This window comes from Procambarus clarkii, chromosome 46, assembly GCF_040958095.1.
Source record: "Procambarus clarkii isolate CNS0578487 chromosome 46, FALCON_Pclarkii_2.0, whole genome shotgun sequence".
In the NCBI taxonomy this organism is placed as follows: Eukaryota; Metazoa; Arthropoda; class Malacostraca; order Decapoda; family Cambaridae; genus Procambarus; species Procambarus clarkii.
Window position 1 is genome coordinate 15,570,263 of NC_091195.1, and position 24,749 is coordinate 15,595,011.

Genomic DNA, 24,749 nt, shown 5'->3' on the forward strand with positions numbered 1-24,749 from the left:
ACAAAGCATAGGGGATTGCGATCCTGGACGAGCTTGCATGCATGGGTGTCAAGTGGAGACTCATAAAATGGGTTGAAGACTACCTCACAGGAAGGAAAGCCAAGGTTTGCTTCAATGGAGCAGTCTCCAGAACACTGAATATGGAACTCGGGACCCCCAAGGCGGAGTCTTAAGCCCTACACTATTCAATGTACTTATGAACGCCATTGCAAATATTGATTTTCCGGAAGGAACACAACAATTGGGATATGCAGATGATGTCCTAATACAAGCTCCCACCTTGGAAAAAATTAAACAGTCCATTGAACTCCTCGGAAGGAAATGTATTGAGCTCTGTTTCACTCTCTCCACAAACAAGACGAAGGCATACTCCCATCACAAGCGGGGAGAAAATGAAGAACTACAAATTAATGGTGTAATACTTGAATGGGTTGACCACTATCGGTACCTTGGCGTCACTGTCGGCTGTAACAAGGGGAAGAAAGAGCTCAATCAACTCATAGGAACATGCAACAGTCGACTCAGGGCACTGAAAGCCATGACCTGGAATGGACATGGAGCCTCTATTGCCGTGCTTAAAATGATGTGCACAGCCTATGTGCGCTCCGTCAAAGACTATGCCGCACCAGTTTTATGCACCTACTCCCAAAGCGATATGAAAAGGCTCGAAAGCATACAAAATGAAGCCATGACAATCATTCTTGGAGTTCCAAGAACTGCCAAAACGTCTAATCTACGAGAGGAGTTGTCCCTCCCCAGTGTTAAAAGCAGAATTCAGGAGCTGAATGCTAAGCTTGCAAATAGGATAGTCAGAGATCCCCATTACAATGATATTGCCCCCCCAAAAAAACTGAGTTCTGTGCTACTTTCAGGGGGAAACAGAAGTAAAAAATGGCATCACAGATCAGTCTGCTACCTTGAAGAACTTCACCTGCTTGAGCAAGCCCGTGAGCTCCTGCCTGTAGAGAGGTTACCTCCCTGGGAGGATGACTCATGCAAGATCATCATCAATGAAATGGCAACGAAAAAATCCAAACATGATACCACAAGAAATGAGGCACAAGTATCTCAAGGAAATTTATAAAGAAGCCGGAAATGAATTAGATCAAATCTACACTGACGGGTCATCTAATCCTGTCAATGGCAGGGCTGATGCAGCATACACGGTAATTAAGGATAATGCTTTCCAACGCAGAAATGAAGAAAAAGCACGTATTGAGAACTGTGCCTCTTCAACGCAAGCAGAACTAACTGCCATTGTTATGGCGTTAAGGTTTCTTGAACGGAACACTAATGGTGCAGTGATTTCCACTGATTCAAAAGCAGCACTGCAAAGCCTAAGTAAAAATCGGACAGAAAATCTTGCAATAATAGCTGAAATCAAGAGAGTTGTGAGAGTACTTACCAATCAGGGAAGAGTCATCAAGTTTCTGTGTATCCCCTCCCATGTTGGAATAGGTGGGAATGAACGAGCAGATGTGCTGGCTGCTGAAGGCGCCGAAGGAGACCATATTGAATACTTCATACCCAAAACTCTGCTACAAATTAGAGGTATTGTCAGGCAACATCACCGTGACAAGGTAACTGAGGAAAGGAGGATAGAAGCACAAACCAGTGAATCTATATGATGGTACAACATGGTTGCAGCTGGCAATCCCAATCATTATGGACAAAGAGGAGGAGGATGCGGGAGAGAATCAGTAATAGCGAGAATCCGTCTTGGATACAGATATCCATGGAGATATGGAATGGAAACAACAGTTGATCAGCGAAGTTGCAGAATCTGTGGCGAGAGTGACGGACACTGCCTTGACCACTATCTACGTGAATGTAAACACCTGAGAGACATTAGAAATATGTGTAGAATAATAAACCTCACATTGTTTGAGTTAGGAAAACACTATTTGTCAAATATTGATACTGTTCTTAAAAGATTTCCCCATTTTGCACCCGCAAGATAACGTAAGCTTTTAAGGGTTGACAGATGTTAATCTCCTTGTTTGAGGAGCTGTTCACTTGAGACAGTTAAGCAAGTCCCAGCTGAGTCTGGGTACAAGTGACAGGATGAACAACCCAGCGGGTTTTCTTCCTATTGGGGAGTGTTGTACATGCTGCTATGGCGGTGTGTCCACTCACAAGATGAGTGGCGCTGCCCAATAAACTCGCCCCTCGGGTCAAAATTTAAGAAAAAATTAAAATTTAGGTTACTCCTGGTAGTAGGCTGGTACAGCCTCGCCGTCTTGATGCGGTGAATCGAACCAGCGTCCCGGGTAACCCCAGACCCACGCTTTAACCCAGTGGCGGTCATCACTGGGTACAGGCGTGTGTCTGGGGTTACCCGGAACGCTGGTTCGACCCCCGTTCTGCTTCAATGATTTTCTCATAAATGTAGCGTGGCATTATGATTTCACTGTGCATTTGATACATATTTTTGCATGCCTGTGTGGTGTGTGTGTGTTGTGTCATGATGTGATGGTTGTTGTGTTGCAGTATTACGGTGACAACGGTGACGGGTCGGCCGGGGTCAGGCGAGAGGGCTGGGGGTCCGCCGAGGCTACGGAGATGGTCCTCAACAACCTCTTCTACATCACCGCTAAGGTACGTCCTATCGCTGCTACCGTCCTCACTGCCCTCACAGCCTACCTGTCCCACTGTTGACTGTTAGTTTACCACACGAGTCTTGAGCCGAGGGTTCCTTGTACACAATTCAGTAATCCCTGGCTTGGTTATGTGGTATTCTCCCTCCTGTCCTAACACTGTGACTAGAGACTATTGACCTCTGATGATTCAAGAATCTTTTCAGTTATACAAGTATATGATATTATTAAGTTTAGAACATTTAAGAACAAGTTCTTTGTATGTAGAATAGGTGAAGAAAGAGTCTGGTGGTAGTAACTTAGAGGGATCAGCTTTGGTCTTCTTGCCTCTCTGTGCATCCCACCGCTGCCACCATTGTAACAACCCAGTAAATGACTTCCTTGACACACTTGACACCCATTAACACCCTACCGGCATGCAGCAACACCCATGGAACACTTCACTTATTATTTACTGACATTAAAGTGTCAGTAACATGCACTGGTATATTAATCTATGGCTTCAGTAAACTTTTTGTTACTCATTTCCTTTATCATGTTCAACACCGTGTAAACCCGCCTAGTTTACTACTCAAAGTTCACTACCTGGTTGATGGGGTTCTGGTAGTTCCTCTACTCCTCAAGCCCGGCCCGAGGCCAGGCTTGACTTGTGAGAGTTTGGTCCACCAGGCTGTTGCTTGGAGCGGCCCGCAGGCCCACATATACCTGGTTGATGGGGTTCTGGGAGTTGTTCTACTGCCCAAGCCCGGCCCGAGGCCAGGCTTGACTTGTGAGAGTTTGGTCCACCAGGCTGTTGCTTGGAGCGGCCCGCAGGCCCACATATACCTGGTTGATGGGGTTCTGGGAGTTGTTCTACTGCCCAAGCCCGGCCCGAGGCCAGGCTTGACTTGTGAGAGTTTGGTCCACCAGGCTGTTGCTTGGAGCGGCCCGCAGGCCCACATACCCACCACAGCCCGGCTGATCCGGAACTTCTCTTAGAAAACAGTCCGGTTTCCTCTTAAGATGTCCACGGTTGTTCCGGCAATATTTCTTATGCTCGCTGGGAGGACGTTGAACAACCGCGGACCTCTGATGTTTATACAGTGCTCTCTGATTGTGCCTATGGCACCTCTGCTCTTCACTGGTTCTATTCTGCATTTTCTTGGATAGGATAAATAACTAATAGGATAAATTTGAATTAGGGACAGTAACAAGGGATATCATTAATTAATATAATTAGGCACACTCACTGGTGTGGCAGAGAGAATAAATTCGAATGAGAAGTAATATACATAACGAAACTTGCAAATCACAATTAAGAAACTCTTAACACAAGAGAATTATACATTGATATATCCCATTTGTTCGAATCTCTATTACTTACGATAACTTTTTTAACAGGCAGCTGACAGTATGAATGGAATACTGAACTTTTATATCCAGAAGTTAGTAGTTTGACCAGTATAGACATGAGAGCAAATATCCACCCCCCCCCCCTCGTAATTCTACATCTACACACCTACACCAACTTGTCCTCTTACAGACAACGTCGCTTTTCACTCGTATGTGTTACCTAAGGCCAACAATTGTCGTACTAGAAAATGGAAGCGGCTGGCGAAAGGGACGTACTGTCCCGTTTTCTGTTTTGGGTATTTTATTAACGTATTTTATTGTTGGATTTATTTTGATGTTTATTGTTTTATTTTATTTTATTGTTGGCAGGACCCCTCTTCCATGTCCTTTTATATGCCGCCCTGTACTGCCCGCACAGCGCCTGCGGAACGCGCTGCGCAACTGTCTTTTTTCCCCATCAGAAATTCCTCCACTTTCCCATGTAAAGCAGTGGCTATTTCTCAGGCAGTTAGGTGTAGGTACAGTTTAACAATAAGTACTGTACTCTGTGACACACAACAAAGTACACTCTACTCTCACAAGAGCAGAACATACCTGGAACATACCTGGAGAGGGTTTCTGGAGTTGTTCTACTCCCCGAGCGCCGGCCTGAGGCCAGGCTGGGATATTTACCCGAGGCAGTAAGGTACAGACGGCAGTAGTGTGGGTCCCATGATGGTAGTCAAGACCACCATACAGCTATGTCCTGGACTGGCGGTCCTGTGGGCAAGTTGCCTGTGTGTGTGTCCCTGGCTCCCTCCCTGTGTGTCCCTCCCTCCCTGTCTGTCCCTGGCTCCCTGTGTGTCCCTGGCTCCCTCCCTGTGTCCCTGGCTCCCTCCCTGTGTGTCCCTGTGTCCCTGGCTCCCTCCCTGTGTGTCCTTGGCTCCCTCCCCGTGTGTTCCTGGCTCCCTCCCCGTGTGTCCCTGGCTCCCTCCCTGTGTGTCCCTGTGTCCCTGGCTCCCTCCCTGTGTGTCCCTGGCTCCCTCCCTGTGTGTCCCTGTGTGTCTGTCCCTGGCTCCCTCCCTGTGTGTCCTTCCCTGTCTGTCCCTGGCTCCCTCCCTGTGTGTCCCTGTCTGTCTGTCCCTGGCTCCCTGTCTGTCCCTGGCTCCCTCCCTGTGTGTCCCTCCCTGTCTGTCCCTGGCTCCCTCCCTGTGTGTCCCTGTCTGTCTGTCCCTGGCTCCCTCCCTGTGTCCCTGGCTCCCTCCCTGTGTGTCCCTGGCTCCCTCCCTGTGTGTCCCTCCCTCCCTGTCTGTCCCTGGCTCCCTGTGTGTCCCTGGCTCCCTCCCTGTGTGTCCCTGTGTCCCTGGCTCCCTCCCTGTGTGTCCCTGTGTCCCTGGCTCCCTCCCTGTGTCCCTGGCTCCCTCCCTGTGTGTCCCTGGCTCCCTCCCTGTGTGTCTCTGGCTCCCTCCCTGTGTGTCCCTGTGTCCCTCGCTCCCTCCCTGTGTGTCCCTGGCTCCCTCCCTGTGTGTCCCTGTGTCCCTCGCTCCCTCCCTGTCTGTCCCTGGCTCCCTCCCTGTGTGTCCCTGGTTCCCTCCCTGTGTGTCCCTGGCTCCCTCCCTGTGTGTCCCTGGCTCCCTCCCTGTGTGTCCCTCCCTCCCTGTCTGTCCCTGGCTCCCTCCCTGTGTGTCCCTCCCTCCCTGTCTGTCCCTGGCTCCCTGTGTGTCCCTGGCTCCCTCCCTGTGTGTCCCTGGCTCCCTCCCTGTGTCCCTGGCTCCCTCCCTGTGTGTCCCTGGCTCCCTCCCTGTGTGTCCCTGGCTCCATCCTTGTGTGTCCCTCGCTCCCTCCCTGTGTGTCCCTCCCTGTCTGTCCCTGGCTCCCTCCCTGTGTGTCCCTGGTTCCCCGTGTGTCCCTGGCTCCCTCCCTGTGTGTCCCTGGCTCCCTCCCTGTGTGTCCCTGGTTCCCCGTGTGTCCCTGGCTCCCTCCCTGTGTGTCCCTGGCTCCCTCCCTGTGTGTCCCTGGCTCCCTCCCTGTGTGTCCCTGGCTCCCTCCCTGTGTGTCCCTCCCTCCCTGTCTGTCCCTGGCTCCCTCCCTGTGTGTCCCTCCCTCCCTGTCTGTCCCTGGCTCCCTGTGTGTCCCTGGCTCCCTCCCTGTGTGTCCCTGGCTCCCTGTGTGTCCCTGGCTCCCTCCCTGTGTGTCCCTGGCTCCCTGGCTCCCTGTGTGTCCCTGGCTCCCTCCCTGTGTGTCCCTGGCTCCCCTGTGTGTCCCTGGCTCCCTCCCTGTGTGTCCCTAGCTCCCTGTGTGTCCCTGGCTCCCTCCCTGTGTGTCCCTGTGTCCCTCGCTCCCTCCCTGTGTGTCCCTGGCTCCCTCCCTGTGTGTCCCTGGCTCCCTCCCTGTGTGTCCCTGGCTCCCTCCCTGTGTGTCCCTCGCTCCCTCCCTGTCTGTCCCTGGCTCCCTCCCTGTGTGTCCCTCGCTCCCTCCCTGTGTGTCCCTGGCTCCCTCCCTGTGTGTCCCTGGCTCCCTCCCTGTGTGTCCCTGTGTCCCTCGCTCCCTCCCTGTCTGTCCCTGGCTCCCTCCCTGTGTGTCCCTGGCTCCCTGTGTGTCCCTGGCTCCCTCCCTGTGTGTCCCTGGCTCCCTCCCTGTGTCCCTGGCTCCCTCCCTGTGTGTCCCTGGCTCCCTCCCTGTGTGTCCCTGGCTCCCTCCCTGTGTGTCCCTCGCTCCCTCCCTGTGTGTCCCTCCCTGTCTGTCCCTGGCTCCCTCCCTGTGTGTCCCTGGTTCTCCGTGTGTCCCTGGCTCCCTCCCTGTGTGTCCCTGGCTCCCTCCCTGTGTGTCCCTGGCTCCCTCCCTGTGTGTCCCTGGCTCCCTCCCTGTGTGTCCCTGGCTCCCTCCCTGTGTCCCTGGCTCCCTCTCTGTGTGTCCCTCCCTCCCTGTCTGTCCCTGGCTCCCTCCCTGTGTGTCCCTCCCTCCCTGTCTGTCCCTGGCTCCCTGTGTGTCCCTGGCTCCCCTGTGTGTCCCTGGCTCCCTCCCTGTGTGTCCCTGGCTCCCTCCCTGTGTGTCCCTGGCTCCCTGGCTCCCTGTGTGTCCCTGGCTCCCTCCCTGTGTGTCCCTGGCTCCCCTGTGTGTCCCTGGCTCCCTCCCTGTGTGTCCCTAGCTCCCTGTGTGTCCCTGGCTCCCTCCCTGTGTGTCCCTGGCTCCCTCCCTGTGTGTCCCTAGCTCCCTGTGTGTCCCTGGCTCCCTCCCTGTGTGTCCCTGGCTCCCCTGTGTGTCCCTGGCTCCCTCCCTGTGTGTCCCTAGCTCCCTCCCTGTGTGTCCCTGGCTCCCTCCCTGTGTGTCCCTGGCTCCCTGGCTCCCTGTGTGTCCCTGGCTCCCTCCCTGTGTGTCCCTGGCTCCCTCCCTGTGTGTCCCTAGCTCCCTCCCTGTGTGTCCCTGGCTCCCTCCCTGTGTGTCCCTGGCTCCCTGGCTCCCTGTGTGTCCCTGGCTCCCTCCCTGTGTGTCCCTGGCTCCCTCCCTGTGTGTCCCTGGCTCCCTCCCTGTGTGTCCCTAGCTCCCTCCCTGTGTGTCCCTGGCTCCCTCCCTGTGTGTCCCTGGCTCTCTCCCTGTGTGTCCCTGGCTCCCTCCCTGTGTGTCCCTGGCTCCCTGGCTCCCTGTGTGTCCCTGGCTCCCTCCCTGTGTGTCCCTGGCTCCCTCCCTGTGTGTCCCTGGCTCCCTCCCTGTGTGTCCCTAGCTCCCTGTGTGTCCCTGGCTCCCTCCCTGTGTGTCCCTGGCTCCGTGTGTCCCTGGCTCCCTCCCTGTGTGTCCCTGGCTCCCACCCTGTGTGTCCCTGGCTCCCTTCCTGTGTGTCCCTGGCTCCCTCCCTGTGTGTCCCTGGCTCCCATCCTGTGTGTCCCTGGCTCCCTTCCTGTGTGTCCCTGGCTCCCTCCCTGTGTGTCCCTGGCTCCCACCCTGTGTGTCCCTGGCTCCCACCCTGTGTGTCCCTGGCTCCCACCCTGTGTGTCCCTGGCTCCCTTCCAGTGTGTCCCTGGCTCCCTCCCTGTGTCCCTGGTTCCCCGTGTGTCCCTAGCTCCCTCCCTGTGTGTCCCTGGCTCCCTCCCTGTGTGTCCCTGGCTCCCTGGCTCCCTGTGTGTCCCTGGCTCCCTCCCTGTGTGTCCCTGGCTCCCTCCCTGTGTGTCCCTGGCTCCCTCCCTGTGTGTCCCTGTGTCCCTCGCTCCCTCCCTGTGTGTCCCTGGCTCCCTCCCTGTGTGTCCCTAGCTCCCTGTGTGTCCCTGGCTCCCTCCCTGTGTGTCCCTGGCTCCGTGTGTCCCTGGCTCCCTCCCTGTGTGTCCCTGGTTCCCACCCTGTGTGTCCCTGGCTCCCAGTGTGTCCCTGGCTCCCTGTGTGTCCCTGGCTCCCCTGTGTGTCCCTGGGTCCCCTGTGTGTCCCTGGCTCCCCTGTGTGTCCCTGGCTCCCTCCCTGTGTGTCCCTGGCTCCCAGTGTGTCCCTGGCTCCCTGTGTGTCCTTGGCTCCCTGTGTGTCCCTGGCTCCCTCCCTGTGTGTCCCTGGCTCCCAGTGTGTCCCTGGCTCCCTGTGTGTCCCTGGCTGCCCCTAGTGCCGCACCCAGCACCCCGGCTGTCACCCCCGCCCCTCCACTTGTCACCTGCCCTCCCTGCTCGCCAGATTAAATATACACACAACTCAAAAATCTGATTACATCTGGAGAGTGGAAGAGCTTTGGGGGGGGGGGTTGATGGGGGGCAGGGGAGGGGGGGGGCTGGGGTGATGGGGGGGGGAGTAGGACAACTAACATCACACACTGGAGGAATGGTCCGACATATGGTTGTTAGAGTTTAACCCAAGCAAATGTAATGTAGTTAAGATAGGTGTAGGGAGCAGGTCATATACAAGGTATCATTTGGGAGATGAAATTTTTCAAGAATCAGAGAGAGAGAAAGATTTGGGGGTTGATAACACTCCAGACTTGTCCCCTTGTTTTTTTTTTTTTTTTGTTGTTGCCGTCGGAGGCGACTAGTTTATTGTGCACCCCATACTCATCCTGTGAGCGGTAGCGCAAAAAGGCATTACAGAGGGCACAAAAGTTCTCTATCAGACCTCAGCGGAGATTATTACACAAACAATTGAATCTATCCTTTACACTTTATAATTACTATGTCAGCTAGTTACAGAGAATAATCTATTTCATGAGCTATATATTTACAGTAAGTCATTATACATTAATGGTAGGTCTTACCGCTAATACATAATTGTTTGACCAATGGAGTTATTACAGTCATAGGGGAGCTGCTGTTTATTATTAGTCTTCATAATACTGAGTTTCTTAATCTCATATGTCGTTCATCTACTGGGAGCAAAATGTGGGTACAGTGCAAGGATTTCAGGTAATTTATCCATGGTAATAAGATAGGTTGCCATATCATACAGCGTGAGCTTAGATTTATCTCTAAAAGGCTCAATTTTACTACAATCCAAGATATAGTGTTGGAGTGTGTGTCCCTGCCTATGTCCACACACTTTACACTTTACTTCATCTAGATCCCTATACAAGCCGAAGTGCCAGAGATACTTATAGCCAAGTCTTATACGAGCTGTGACAACATCTGTTAGTCTACTGACTTTGTTATTTGCCCCATACACATGTTTTACTTCACACATTTCATTGTGATGAACAATGGACCTGCTAGTTCCAGTTTGCACTGTTCTACTTTCTTCAGCTCCATCCAGAAGTTCTCGTCTAATGACACTTTTAAGGGACCTATTTGATAACTCAAGATTCCGTTCAATACTGTCTTTATTTACTGCAGCCTTAGCAAGGGCGTCAACTTTCTCATGTTCCTGCAGGCCAATGTGAGAAGGAGTCCACAACATTTTTATATTTACCCTCTTGCTAAGTATGCTTATATATCTATGGCTTCTGAGACAAGCACCTTATTACTTGAAGCCCATATCAAGAAGATAACATCAGCAGCATATGCCAAGTTGGCCAACATAATAACGGTCTTTAGAAACTTGTGTAAGGAATCATTCAAAACTTTGTATACCACATATGTCAGACAATCCTGGAGTATGCAGCTCCAGCATGGGCTCCATATCTCGTGAAACATAAAACTAAATTGAAGAAGGTTCAGAGGTTTGCCACCAGACTAGTGCTCGAACTGAGGGGCATGAGCTACAAGGAGAGACTACGGGAATTAAACCTCACGTCACTGGAAGAATACAGAGTTGGGGGGACATGATCACCACATTCAAGATTCTCAGAGGAATTGATAGGGTAGATAAAGATAGGCTATTTAACACAAGGGGCACACGCACAAGGGGACACAGGTGGAAACTGAGTACCCAAATGAGCCACGGGGGACGTTAGAAAGAATTTTTTCAGTGTCAGAGTAGTTAACAGGTGGAATGCATTAGGCAGTGATGTGGTGGAGGCTGACTCCATACACAGTTTCAAGTGTAGATATGATAGAGCCCAGTAGGCTCAGGAACCTGTACACCAGTTTCCTGACAGTTGAGAGGCGGGACCCAAGAGCCAGAGCTCAACCCCCGCAAGCACAACTAGTCGAGTACACACACACAGAAGCGACACCCCCCCCCCCCCCAGGGGAACACAACACATGAAGGGAAGTAAGCGCAGGCCATTAGTCTCTGCCTCCACCTGGAATCGAATCTTGGCCCTTAGTGCACGCGTCACTGCCTCTGGGGAAGTGAGCTCAAGCTCCTGGGCCCCGCCTCCCGGGGCCCAGGAGGCGGGGCTAATTACCTCCCTTAACATTAACGATTTCATCCTAGTTTTTCTTGGCTGCTGATGGCATAGTCTTCAACAGCCTCTTACCTTAATGTGTTCCCCCATTGTCCGCTACTCCTTAAGGGACAACTTCCTTACCACTGTTTTATGTCTGGTTCCCCCCCATGTTTAGTTCCCCTCATGTTTAGTTCCCCCCCATGTTTAGTTCCCCCCATGTTTAGTTCACCCCATGTTTAGTTCCCCCCATGTTTAGTTCCCCCCATGTTTAGTTCACCCCATGTTTAGTTCCCCCCATGTTTAGTTCACCCCCATGTTTAGTTCACCCCATGTTTAGTTCACCCCATGTTTAGTTCACCCCATGTTTAGTTCCCCCCCATGTTTAGTTCCCCCCCATGTTTAGTTCCCCCCATGTTTAGTTCCCCCCATGTTTAGTTCCCCCCATGTTTAGTTCCCCCCCATGTCTAGTTCACCCCTATGTTTAGTTCACCCCCATGTTTAGTTCACCCCATGTTTAGTTCCCCCCATGTTTAGTTCCCCCCATGTTTAGTTCACCCCATGTTTAGTTCCCCCCATGTTTAGTTCACCCCCATGTTTAGTTCACCCCATGTTTAGTTCCCCCCATGTTTAGTTCCCCCCCATGTCTAGTTCACCCCTATGTTTAGTTCCCCCCCATGTTTAGTTCACCCCATGTTTAGTTCACCCCATGTTTAGTTCACCCCATGTTTAGTTCCCCCCCATGTTTAGTTCCCCCCATGTTTAGTTCCCCTCATGTTTAGTTCCCCCCCATGTTTAGTTCCCCCCATGTTTAGTTCACCCCATGTTTAGTTCCCCCCATGTTTAGTTCCCCCCATGTTTAGTTCACCCCATGTTTAGTTCCCCCCATGTTTAGTTCACCCCCATGTTTAGTTCCCCCCATGTTTAGTTCCCCCCATGTTTAGTTCCCCCCATGTTTAGTTCCCCCCATGTTTAGTTCCCCCCATGTCTAGTTCCCCCCCATGTTTAGTTCCCCCCCATGTCTAGTTCACCCCTATGTTTAGTTCCCCCCCATGTTTAGTTCCCCCCATGTTTAGTTCCCCCCATGTTTAGTTCACCCCTATGTTTAGTTCCCCCCCATGTCTAGTTCCCCCCCATGTTTAGTTCCCCCCCATGTCTAGTTCACCCCTATGTTTAGTTCCCCCCCATGTTTAGTTCCCCCCATGTTTAGTTCACCTCATGTCTAGTTCACCCCCATGTTTAGTTCACCCCATGTTTAGTTCACCCCATGTTTAGTTCACCCCATGTTTAGTTCACCCCATGTTTAGTTCACCCCATGTTTAGTTCACCCTCATGTTTAGTTCACCCCATGTTTAGTTCACCCCATGTTTAGTTCACCCCATGTTTAGTTCCCCCCATGTTTAGTTCCCCCCATGTTTAGTTCACCCCATGTTTAGTTCCCCCCATGTTTAGTTCACCCCCATGTTTAGTTCCCCCCATGTTTAGTTCCCCCATGTTTAGTTCCCCCCATGTTTAGTTCACCCCATGTTTAGTTCCCCCCCATGTTTAGTTCCCCCCATGTTTAGTTTACCCCATGTTTAGTTCACCCCATGTTTAGTTCACCCCATGTTTAGTTCACCCCATGTTTAGTTCACCCCATGTTTAGTTCACCCCATGTCTAGTTCACCCCATGTCTAGTTCACCCCCATGTTTAGTTCCCCCCATGTTTAGTTCACCCCATGTTTAGTTCACCCCATGTTTAGTTCACTCCATGTCTAGTTCACCCCCATGTTTAGTTCACCCCATGTTTAGTTCACTCCATGTCTAGTTCACCCCATGTTTAGTTCACCCCATGTTTAGTTCACCCCATGTTTAGTTCACTCCATGTCTAGTTCACCCCATGTCTAGTTCACCCCATGTTTAGTTCACCCCCATGTTTAGTTCACACCATGTTTAGTTCACCCCCATGTTTAGTTCACCCCATGTTTAGTTCACCCCCATGTTTGGTTCACACCATGTTTAGTTCACCCCCATGTTTAGTTCACTCCATGTCTAGTTCACCCCCATGTTTAGTTCACTCCATGTCTAGTTCACCCCCATGTTTAGTTCACCCCCATGTTTAGTTCACACCATGTTTAGTTCACCCCATGTTTAGTTCACTCCATGTCTAGTTCACCCCCATGTTTAGTTCACCCCCATGTTTAGTTCACCCCATGTTTAGTTCACTCCATGTCTAGTTCACCCCCATGTTTAGTTCACCCCCATGTTTAGTTCACCCCCATGTTTAGTTCACCCCATGTTTAGTTCACTCCATGTCTAGTTCACTCCATGTCTAGTTCACCCCCATGTTTAGTCCACCCCCATGTTTAGTTCCCCCCATGTTTAGTTCACCCCCATGTTTAGTTCCCCCCCCATGTTTAGTTCACCCCCATGTTTAGTTCACTCCATGTCTAGTTCACCCCCATTGTACCAGTTTTTAAGAAAGGAGATAGATCACTTGCGTCAAACTATCGGCCAATTAGCCTAACGTCTATTGTGGGAAAGTTACTTGAATCAATAATTGCAAATAAAATTCGTCTTCAGCTTGAAAAACATAAATTAATAATTGAGTCGCAACATGGTTTTATAAATGGCCGTTCATGTTTAACAAATTTGGTATCTTTTTATTCTAGCATTGTTGAGGCAGTTGATAGTGGTAAGGATTGCGATGTTGTATACCTTGACTTTAGCAAAGCTTTTGATACAGTGCCACATGAAAGACTGATTAAAAAGATAGAGTCTCATGGTATTGGGGGTGCTATATTAAGTTGGATTAGGGCATGGCTATACCAAAGGAAACAGAGAGTTAGTATAAATGGAATCAAGTCAGAGTGGGAAAATGTTGTTAGTGGAGTACCTCAGGGCTCTGTCCTGGGACCTCTGAATATATATACATGATTTAGATTCAGGTTTGAGTAGCAACATTTGCAAATTTGCCGATGATACGAAAATCGGTAGGGAAATTAATTCGGAGGAGGACTCACTATCACTTCAAGTTGATCTAGATAGGGTTTTGAAATGGTCAAAGGATTGGCAAATGCAGTTTAATGCTGATAAATGTAAAGTTCTGAGGTTAGGTAATGATGATAGAGTTACAAGATACGAGCTAGATGGTGTTGTGATTGCGAAGTCGGATTGCGAAAGGGATCTGGGAGTTATGATTAGTAAGAATTTAAAACAAAAGGATCAATGCATAAATGTTCGTAATAAGGCAAATCGGACACTTGGATTTATTAATCGCAGCGTTAGTAACAAGACACCTGGTGTGGTTCTCAAGCTATATCTTGCTCTAGTTAGGCCCCATTTAGATTATGCAGTTCAGTTTTGGTCGCCATATTATAGAATGGATATAAATTCACTTGAACGTGTCCAGCGTAGGATGACTAAGTTAATTCCCCAAATTAGAAATCTTTCATATGAAGAAAGATTAACAAAGCTTAAGTTGCATTCACTGGAAAGGCGAAGAGTTAGGGGCGACATGATAGAGGTTTACAAGTGGGTGAATGGACATAACAAGGGGGATATTAATAGGGTATTAAAAGTATCAACACAGGACAGAACACGAAACAATGGGTATAAATTGGATAAGTTTAGATTTAGGAAAGACTTGGATAAATACTGGTTCAGTAACAGGGTTGTAGATTTGTGGAACCAATTGCCGCGTAACGTGGTGGAGGTGGGGTCCCTCGATTGTTTCAAGTGCGGGTTGGACAAGTATATGAGTGGGATTGGGTGGTTATAGAATAGGAGCTGCCTCGTATGGGCCAATAGGCCTTCTGCAGTTACCTTTGTTCTTATGTTTAGTTCACCCCCATGTTTAGTTCCCCCCATGTTTAGTTCCCCCCATGTTTAGTTCCCCCCATGTTTAGTTCCCCCCATGTTTAGTTCACCCCCATGTTTAGTTCACCCCCATGTTTAGTTCACCCCTATGATTAGTTCCCCCCATGTTTAGTTCACCCCCATGTTTAGTTCCCCCCATGTTTAGTTCCCCCATGTTTAGTTCACCCCCATGTTTAGTTCACCCCCATGTTTAGTTCACCCCTATGATTAGTTCCCCCCATGTCTAGTTCACCCCCATGTCTAGTTCACTCCATGTCTAGTTCACCCCCATGTTTAGTCCCCCCCATGTTTAGTTCACTCCATGTCTAGTTCACCCCCATGTTTAGTTCACCCCATGTTTAGTTCACTCCATGTCTAGTTCACCCCCATGTTTAGTTCCCCCCATGTTTAGTTCACGCCATGTCTAGTTCACCCCCATGTTTAGTTCACCCCATGTTTAGTTCACCCCCATGTTTAGTTCCCCCATGTTTAGTTCCCCCCATGTCTAGTTCACTCCATGTCTAGTTCACCCCCATGTTTAGTTCACCCCATGTTTAGTTCACCCCCATGTTTAGTTCCCCCATGTTTAGTTCCCCCCATGTCTAGTTCACTCCATGTCTAGTTCACCCCCATGTTTAGTTCCCCCCCCCATGTTTAGTTCACTCCATGTCTAGTTCACCCCATGTTTAGTTCACCCCATGTTTAGTTCACTCCATGTCTAGTTCACCCCCATGTTTAGTTCCCCCCATGTTTAGTTCACTCCATGTCTAGTTCACCCCCATGTTTAGTTCCCCCCATGTTTAGTTCCCCCATGTTTAGTTCACTCCATGTCTAGTTCACCCCCATGTTTAGTTCACCCCATGTTTAGTTCACCCCCATGTTTAGTTCCCCCATGTTTAGTTCCCCCCATGTCTAGTTCACTCCATGTCTAGTTCACCCCCATGTTTAGTTCACCCCATGTTTAGTTCACCCCCATGTTTAGTTCCCCCATGTTTAGTTCCCCCCATGTCTAGTTCACTCCATGTCTAGTTCACCCCCATGTTTAGTTCCCCCCCATGTTTAGTTCACTCCATGTCTAGTTCACCCCCATGTTTAGTTCACCCCATGTTTAGTTCACTCCATGTCTAGTTCACCCCCATGTTTAGTTCCCCCCATGTTTAGTTCACTCCATGTCTAGTTCACCCCCATGTTTAGTTCACCCCATGTTTAGTTCACTCCATGTCTAGTTCCCCCCCATGTTTAGTTCACTCCATGTCTAGTTCACCCCCATGTTTAGTTCACCCCATGTTTAGTTCACTCCATGTCTAGTTCACCCCCATGTTTAGTTCACCCCCATGTCTAGTTCACCCCCATGTTTACTTCACCCCCATGTTTACTTCACCCCCATGTTTACTTCACCCCCATGTTTAGTTCACCCCCATGTTTAGTTCACCCCCATGTTTAGTTCACCCCCATGTTTAGTTCACCCCCATGATTAGCTCACCCCCCATGTTTAGTTCACCCCCATGTTTAGTTCACCCCCATGTTTAGTTCACCCCCATGATTAGTTCACCCCCATGTTTAGTTCACCCCCATGTTTAGTTCACCCCCATGTTTAGTTCACACCCATGTTTAGTTCACCCCATGTTTAGTTCACCCCCATGTTTAGTTCACACCATGTTTAGTTCACCCCATGTTTAGTTCACACCATGTTTAGTTCACCCCATGTTTAGTTCCCCCCATGTTTAGTTCACCCCCATGTTTAGTTCACACCATGTCTAGTTCACCCCCATGTTTAGTTCACCCCATGTTTAGTTCCCCCCATGTTTAGTTCACCCCCATGTTTAGTTCACCCCCATGTTTAGTTCACACCATGTTTAGTTCACACCATGTCTAGTTCACCCCATGTTTAGTTCACCCCATGTTTAGTTCACCCATGTTTAGTTCACCCATGTTTAGTTCACACCCATGTTTAGTTCACCCCCATGTTTAGTTCACCCCCATGTTTAGTTCACCCCCATGTTTAGTTCACCCCCATGTTTAGTTCACACCATGTTTAGTTCACCCCATGTTTAGTTCACCCCCATGTTTAGTTCACACCCATGTTTAGTTCACACCATGTTTAGTTCACCCCCATGTTTAGTTCACACCATGTTTAGTTCACACCATGTTTAGTTCACACCCATGTTTAGTTCACCCCCATGTTTAGTTCACACCATGTTTAGTTCACACCCATGTTTAGTTCACACCATGTTTAGTTCACCCCCATGTTTAGTTCACACCATGTTTAGTTCACACCATGTTTAGTTCACACCATGTTTAGTTCACACCATGTTTAGTTCACCCCATGTTTAGTTCACACCATGTTTAGTTCACACCCATGTTTAGTTCACCCATGTTTAGTTCACCCATGTTTAGTTCACACCATGTTTAGTTCACCCCATGTTTAGTTCACACCATGTTTAGTTCCCCCATGTTTAGTTCACACCCATGTTTAGTTCACACCCATGTTTAGTTCACACCATGTTTAGTTCACACCACGTTTAGTTCACACCCATGTTTAGTTCACACCATGTTTAGTTCACCCATGTTTAGTTCACACCCATGTTTAGTTCACACCCATGTTTAGTTCACACCATGTTTAGTTCACACCATGTTTAGGTCCACCCATGTTTAGTTCACCCATGTTTAGTTCACCCATGTTTAGTTCACACCATGTTTAGTTCACACCATGTTAGTATGACGTCGACCAAGCTGACGAGGCGTTTGACCTGTAAGAAGTAAGTAAGAGTAAGAACAAGACCAGAACGTCAAGATGTCATCATAGAAGACACTGCTCAACAAACAGCGCCTGCTACGCTTGATTAATCTTTGTATATAGTCTTTCATAATCTTTATGAAAAACATAAATTAATAATTGAGTCGCAACATGGTTTTATAAATGGCCGTTCATGTTTAACAAATTTGTTATCTTTTTATTCTAGCATTGTTGAGGCAGTTGATAGTGGTAAGGATTGCGATGTTGTGTACCTTGACTTTAGCAAAGCTTTTGATACAGTGCCACATGAAAGACTGATTAAAAAAATAGAGTCTCATGGTATTGGGGGTGCTATATTAAGCTGGATTAGGGCATGGCTATACCAAAGGAAACAGAGTTAGTATAAATGGAATCAAGTCAGAGTGGGAAAATGTTGTAAGTGGAGTGCCTCAAGGCTCTGTCCTGGGACCTCTGTTGTTTATAATATATATAAATGATTTAGATTCAGGTTTGAGTAGCAACATTTGCAAATTTGCCGATGATACGAAAATCGGTAGGGAAATTAATTCGGAGGAGGACTCACTATCACTTCAAGTTGATCTAGATAGGGTTTTGAAATGGTCAAAGGATTGGCAGATGCAGTTTAATGCTGATAAATGTAAAGTTCTGAGGTTAGGTAATGATGATAGAGTTACAAGATACGAGCTAGATGGTGTTGTGATTGCGAAGTCGGATTGCGAAAGGGATCTGGGAGTTATGATTAGTAAGAATTTAAAACAAAAGGATCAATGCATAAATGTTCGTAATAAGGCAAATCGGACACTTGGATTTATTAATCGCAGCGTTAGTAACAAGACACCTGGTGTGGTTCTCAAGCTATATCTTGCTCTAGTTAGGCCCCATTTAGATTATGCAGTTCAGTTTTGGTCGCCATATTATAGAATGGATATAAATTCACTTGAACGTGTCCAGCGTAGGATGACTAAGTTAATTCCCCAAATTAGAAATCTTTCATATGAAGAAAGATTAACAAAGCTTAAGTTGCATTCACTGGAAAGGCGAAGAGTTAGGGGTGACATGATAGAGGTTTACAAGTGGATGAATGGACATAACCGGGGGGATATTAATAGGGTATTAAAAGTATCAACACAGGACAGAACACGAAACAATGGATATAAATTGGATAAGTTTAGATTTAGGAAAGACTTGGGTAAATACTGGTTCAGTAACAGGGTTGTTGATTTGTGGAACCAATTGCCGCGTAACGTGGTGGAGGTGGGGTCCCTCGATTGTTTCAAGCACGGGTTGGACAAGTATATGAGTGGGATTGGGTGGTTATAGAATAGGAGCTGCCTCGTATGGGCCAATAGGCCTTCTGCAGTTACCTTTGTTCTTATGTTCTTATGTTCTTATGTTTAGTTCACACCATGTTTAGGTCCACCCATGTTTAGTTCACCCATGTTTAGTTCACACCATGTTTAGTTCACACCATGTTTAGTTCACACCATCTTTAGTTCACACCCATGTTTAGTTCACCCCCATGTTTAGTTCACCCCCATGTTTAGTTCACCCCATGTTTAGTTCACCCCATGTTTAGTTCACACCATGTTTAGTTCACACCATGTTTAGTTCACACCCATGTTTAGTTCACCCATGTTTAGTTCACACCATGTTTAGTTCACACCATGTTTAGTTCACCCCATGTTTAGTTCACACCATGTTTAGTTCACACCATGTTTAGTTCACACCATGTGTAGTTCACACCATGTTTAGTTCACACCCATGTTTAGTTCACCCATGTTTAGTTCACACCCATGTTTAGTTCCCACCCATGTTTAGTTCACCCCCATGTTTAGTTCACACCATGTTTAGTTCACACCATGTTTAGTTCACACCATGTTTAGTTCACACCATGTTTAGTTCACCCATGTTTAGTTCACACCCATGTTTAGTTCACACCATGTTTAGTTCACCCCCATGTTTAGTTCACACCATGTTTAGTTCACACCATGTTTAGTTCACACCATGTTTAGTTCACCCCCATGTTTAGTTCACACCATGTTTAGTTCACACCCATGTTTTGTTCACACCCATGTTTAGTTCACCCCCATGTTTAGTTCACACCATGTTTAGTTCACACCCATGTTTAGTTCACACCATGTTTAGTTCACCCCCATGTTTAGTTCACACCATGTTTAGTTCACACCATGTTTAGTTCACACCATGTTTAGTTCACCCCCATGTTTAGTTCACACCATGTTTAGTTCACCCCCATGTTTAGTTCACCCCCATGTTTAGTTCACACCATGTTTAGTTCACACCATGTTTAGTTCACCCCCATGTTTAGTTCACCCCCATGTTTAGTTCACACCATGTTTAGTTCACCCCCATGTTTAGTTCACACCATGTTTAGTTCACCCCATGTTTAGTTCACACCCATGTTTAGTTCACACCCATGTTTAGTTCACACCACGTTTAGTTCACACCCATGTTTAGTTCACACCCATGTTTAGTTCACACCATGTTTAGTTCACACCATGTTTAGGTCCACCCATGTTTAGTTCACCCATGTTTAGTTCACACCATGTTTAGTTCACACCATGTTTAGTTCACACCATGTTTAGGTCCACCCATGTTTAGTTCACCCATGTTTAGTTCACACCATGTTTAGTTCACACCATGTTTAGTTCACACCATCTTTAGTTCACACCCATGTTTAGTTCACCCCCATGTTTAGTTCACCCCCATGTTTAGTTCACCCCATGTTTAGTTCACCCCATGTTTAGTTCACACCATGTTTAGTTCACACCATGTTTAGTTCACACCCATGTTTAGTTCACCCATGTTTAGTTCACACCATGTTTAGTTCACACCATGTTTAGTTCACCCCATGTTTAGTTCACCCATGTTTAGTTCACACCATGTTTAGTTCACACCATGTTTAGTTCACCCCATGTTTAGTTCACACCATGTTTAGTTCACACCATGTTTAGTTCACACCATGTTTAGTTTACACCATGTTTAGTTCACACCCATGTTTAGTTCACACCATGTTTAGTTCACACCCATGTTTAGTTCACCCATGTTTAGTTCACACCCATGTTTAGTTCACCCCCATGTTTAGTTCACACCATGTTTAGTTCACACCATGTTTAGTTCACACCCATGTTTAGTTCACACCATGTTTAGTTCACACCCATGTTTAGTTCACCCATGTTTAGTTCACACCCATGTTTAGTTCACCCCCATGTTTAGTTCACACCATGTTTAGTTCACACCATGTTTAGTTCACACCATGTTTAGTTCACCCATGTTTAGTTCACACCATGTTTAGTTCACCCCCATGTTTAGTTCACACCATGTTTAGTTCACACCATGTTTAGTTCACACCATGTTTAGTTCACACCCATGTTTAGGTCCACCCATGTTTAGTTCACACCATGTTTAGTTCACACCATGTTTAGTTCACCCCATGTTTAGTTCACACCATGTTTAGTTCACACGATGTTTAGTTCACACGATGTTTAGTTCACACCATGTTTAGTTCACACCCATGTTTAGTTCACACCGATGTTTAGTTCACACCCATGTTTAGTTCACACCGATGTTTAGTTCACACCCATGTTTAGTTCACACCATGTTTAGTTCACCCATGTTTAGTTCACACCATGTTTAGGTCCACCCATGTTTAGTTCACACCATGTTTAGGTCCACCCATGTTTAGTTCACACCATGTTTAGGTCCACCCATGTTTAGTTCACACCATGTTTAGGTCCACCCATGTTTAGTTCACACCATGTTTAGTTCACCCCATGTTTAGTTCACACCATGTTTAGGTCCACCCATGTTTAGGTCCACCCATGTTTAGGTCCACCCATGTTTAGGTCCACCCATGTTTAGGTCCACCCATGTTTAGTTCACACCATGTTTAGTTCACCCCATGTTTAGTTCACACCATGTTTAGGTCCACCCATGTTTAGGTCCACCCATGTTTAGTTCACACCATGTTTAGTTCACACCATGTTTAGGTCCACCCATGTTTAGTTCACACCCATGTTTAGTTCACCCCATGTTTAGTTCACACCCATGTTTAGTTCACCCCATGTTTAGTTCACACCATGTTTAGGTCCACCCATGTTTAGTTCACACCATGTTTAGTTCACACCATGTTTAGTTCACACCCATGTTTAGTTCACCCCATGTTTAGTTCACACCATGTTTAGATCCACCTATGTTTAGTTCACACCATGTTTAGTTCACACCCATGTTTAGTTCACACCCATGTTTAGTTCACCCCATGTTTAGTTCACACCATGTTTAGGTCCACCCATGTTTAGTTCACACCATGTTTAGTTCACACCATGTTTAGGTCCACCCATGTTTAGTTCACACCATGTTTAGTTCACCCCATGTTTAGTTCACACCATGTTTAGGTCCACCCATGTTTAGTTCACACCATGTTTAGTTCACACCATGTTTAGGTCCACCCATGTTTAGTTCACACCATGTTTAGTTCACACCATGTTTAGGTCCACCCATGTTTAGTCCACACCCATGTTTAGTTCACCCCATGTTTAGTCCACGCCATGTTTAGGTCCACCCATGTTTAGTTCACCCCATGTTTAGTTCACACCATGTTTAGGTCCACCCATGTTTAGTTCACACCATGTTTAGTTCACCCCATGTTTAGTTCACACCATGTTTAGTTCACACCATGTTTAGGTCCACCCATGTCCCCTTGTCCTTCCTCGTTTTAATTTAAATGGGCTGGTGTCCGCGTAATTACAGTGGTCTCTGTAATTACCTAAGTGTAGTTACAGGATGAGAGGTACCCTCGTGGTGTCCCGTCTTCCCAGCACTCTTTGTCATATAACACTCTTAAATTACTGACGGTCTTGGCCTCCACCACCTACTTGGTCCAACCGTCTACCACTCTGTTTACAAAAGTGATTTTTTTTCTTATCTTTCTTCGGCTTTTTTTTTTAGTTGAAATCTATGACCTCTTGGGCCAAATTCACGAAGCAGTTACGAACCTGTACATCTTTTCTCATTCTTTGGCGGCTTTGTTGACAATTATTAAACAGTTAATGAGTTCCGAAGCACCAGGAGGCTGTTTATAACAATAACAACAGTTGATTGACAAGTTTTCGTGCTTGTAAACTGTTTAATAAATGTAACCAAAGCCGACAAAGATTGAGAAAAGATGTACACGCTCGTAAGTACTTGCGTAACTGCTACGTGAATCTGGCCGCTTGTTCTTGAAGTTCCAGGTCTCAGGAAATCTTCCCTATCAATTTTATCGATTCCTGTTACTATTTTGTATGTAGTGATCATATCACCTCTTTTTCTTCTATCTTCTGGGTTTTGGCATATTTAATGCCTCTAACCTCTCCTCGTAGCTCTTGCCCTTCAGTTCTGGGAGCCACTTAGTAGCATGTCTTTGTATCTTTTCCAGTTTGTTGATGTGCTTCTTAAGATATGGGCACCACACAACAGCTGCATATTCTAGCTTTGGCCTAACAAAAGTCGTGAGCAATTTCTTAAGTACTTCGCCATCCATGTATTGTATTTAAAAGCAATTCTGAAGTTAGAAAGTGTATCATAGGCTCCTCGCACAATGTTCTTTATGTGGTCCTCAGGTGATAGTTTTCTATCTAGAACCACCCCTAGATCTCTCTCTTACACCAGAATTCTTTAAAGATTTCTCACATATTATATAGGTTGTGTGGGGTCTATGTTCTCCTATTCCACATTCCATAACATGGCATTTATTAACATTAAATTCCATTTGCCAAGTGGTGCTCCATATACTTATTTTGTCCAGGTCTTCTTGAAGGGCATGACAATCATCTAAGTGTCTTATGTGTGTGTGTGAGTGACTTGGTGCTCACCTATTTCTGCTTGCAGGGTTGAGTTCTAGCTTATGGACCCCGCCTTCCTAGTCGTTGGATATATAATGTAATGACTTCTGTACTGTCTGCTTTTGAAATTGTGAATGGAGTTGGGTTCTACAGCCTGCTTATGTACTTGATTCTATTGTCCCAACTATTATGTTAAAAGTCAACTTTCTATTATCACTATGGCTCGTGGTTCATGAGCTTCCAAGCGTGCCATCGTGTGAATAATTTTTGTGGTCCAAGGTGCCAATCATCACAAGTATTTTGTAAGTCTCTATCATGGCTCCTCTGCCTACTTTCCCATAGCGACATCAGGTCTAGTTCTTTCAGCATATCTTCACACCCTATGACTGTGTGAGTGGAACACAAGGGACTTACATCAGGGGCGTCAGGGGCAGGACAGTACACTACAGCCAGGGACCTACGTCAGGATAAAGTCATCTTCTTATCTTGAGGTTATCTTGAGATGATTTTGGGGCTTTAGTGTCCCCGCGGCCCGGTCCTCGACCAAGCCTCCACCCCCAGGAAGCAGCCCGTGACAGCTGACTAAGTCCCAGGTACCTATTTACTACTAGGTAACAGGGACATCAGGGGTGTCCCTGGGAACTGTGCCATGGAAGGTAGAGTTTAGGGGCAAGACGGTCCACGACATCTTGTAAGTCCAACTTGGACTTAATCCAGAGCTGGAGAAAGATTAGTTGTAGTAAGCATCCTGCAGTCTTGGCAGACTGTAGAGTTGCTCTGTAGTTGTCGAGGCTGGAGTAGCCTCTCCAGGGCGTAAGGCCAGGGTAGGTCGATATGGAGAAGCTGTTACCCATGCAGCAGGTCCTCCCTCTCACCCCTCTCTAGAGATTAGTTCAACAGACAGTGCCAAGAATCTAAAACAAAAACCAGAATAGACTGGACACAACGAGAGAGGATAACAAAACTGATAAAGATACATCAGGGCAAACAACTAATACACAAATACAATAGTGTAAACAACTAATACACAAATACAATAGTGTCTGAAAAGTAAACAAAAAAATGGCTGTATCCAAATAAAGAAAAGCAGAAGTAACTAGAGTCACATAAGAAGGAAAATGAGGATAAATGACCAAGTGACTAGATAGTACAAGAGGAGAGAACACACTGATAGTACAAGAGGAGAGAACACACTGATAGTACAAGAGGAGAGAACACACTGATAGTACAAGAGGAGAGAACACACTGATAGTACAAGAGGAGAGAACACACTGATAGTACAAGAGGAGAGAACACACAGATAGTACAAGAGGAGAGAACACACTGATAGTACAAGAGGAGAGAACACACTGATAGTACAAGAGGAGAGAACACACTGATAGTACAAGAGGAGAGAACACACAGATAGTACAAGAGGAGAGAACACACTGATAGTACAAGAGGAGAGAACACACTGATAGTACAAGAGGAGAGAACACACTGATAGTACAAGAGGAGAGAACACACAGATAGTACAAGAGGAGAGAACACACAGATAGTACAAGAGGAGAGAACACACTGATAGTACAAGAGGAGAGAACACACTGATAGTACAAGAGGAGAGAACACACTGATAGTACAAGAGGAGAGAACACACTGATAGTACAAGAGGAGAGAACACACTGATAGTACAAGAGGAG

The 24,749-nt window shown here is 47.2% G+C and overlaps 1 protein-coding gene across 1 annotated transcript in view; it reads left to right on the forward strand.

The window, feature by feature from the left end:
* Positions 1-24,749, forward strand: part of fry (Protein furry) — a 542,054-nt gene that overhangs the window by 299,804 nt on the left and 217,501 nt on the right. The window contains 1 exon segment of the mRNA XM_069301552.1: positions 2,491-2,598. Within this exon segment, the coding sequence (XP_069157653.1) occupies positions 2,491-2,598 (108 nt within the window).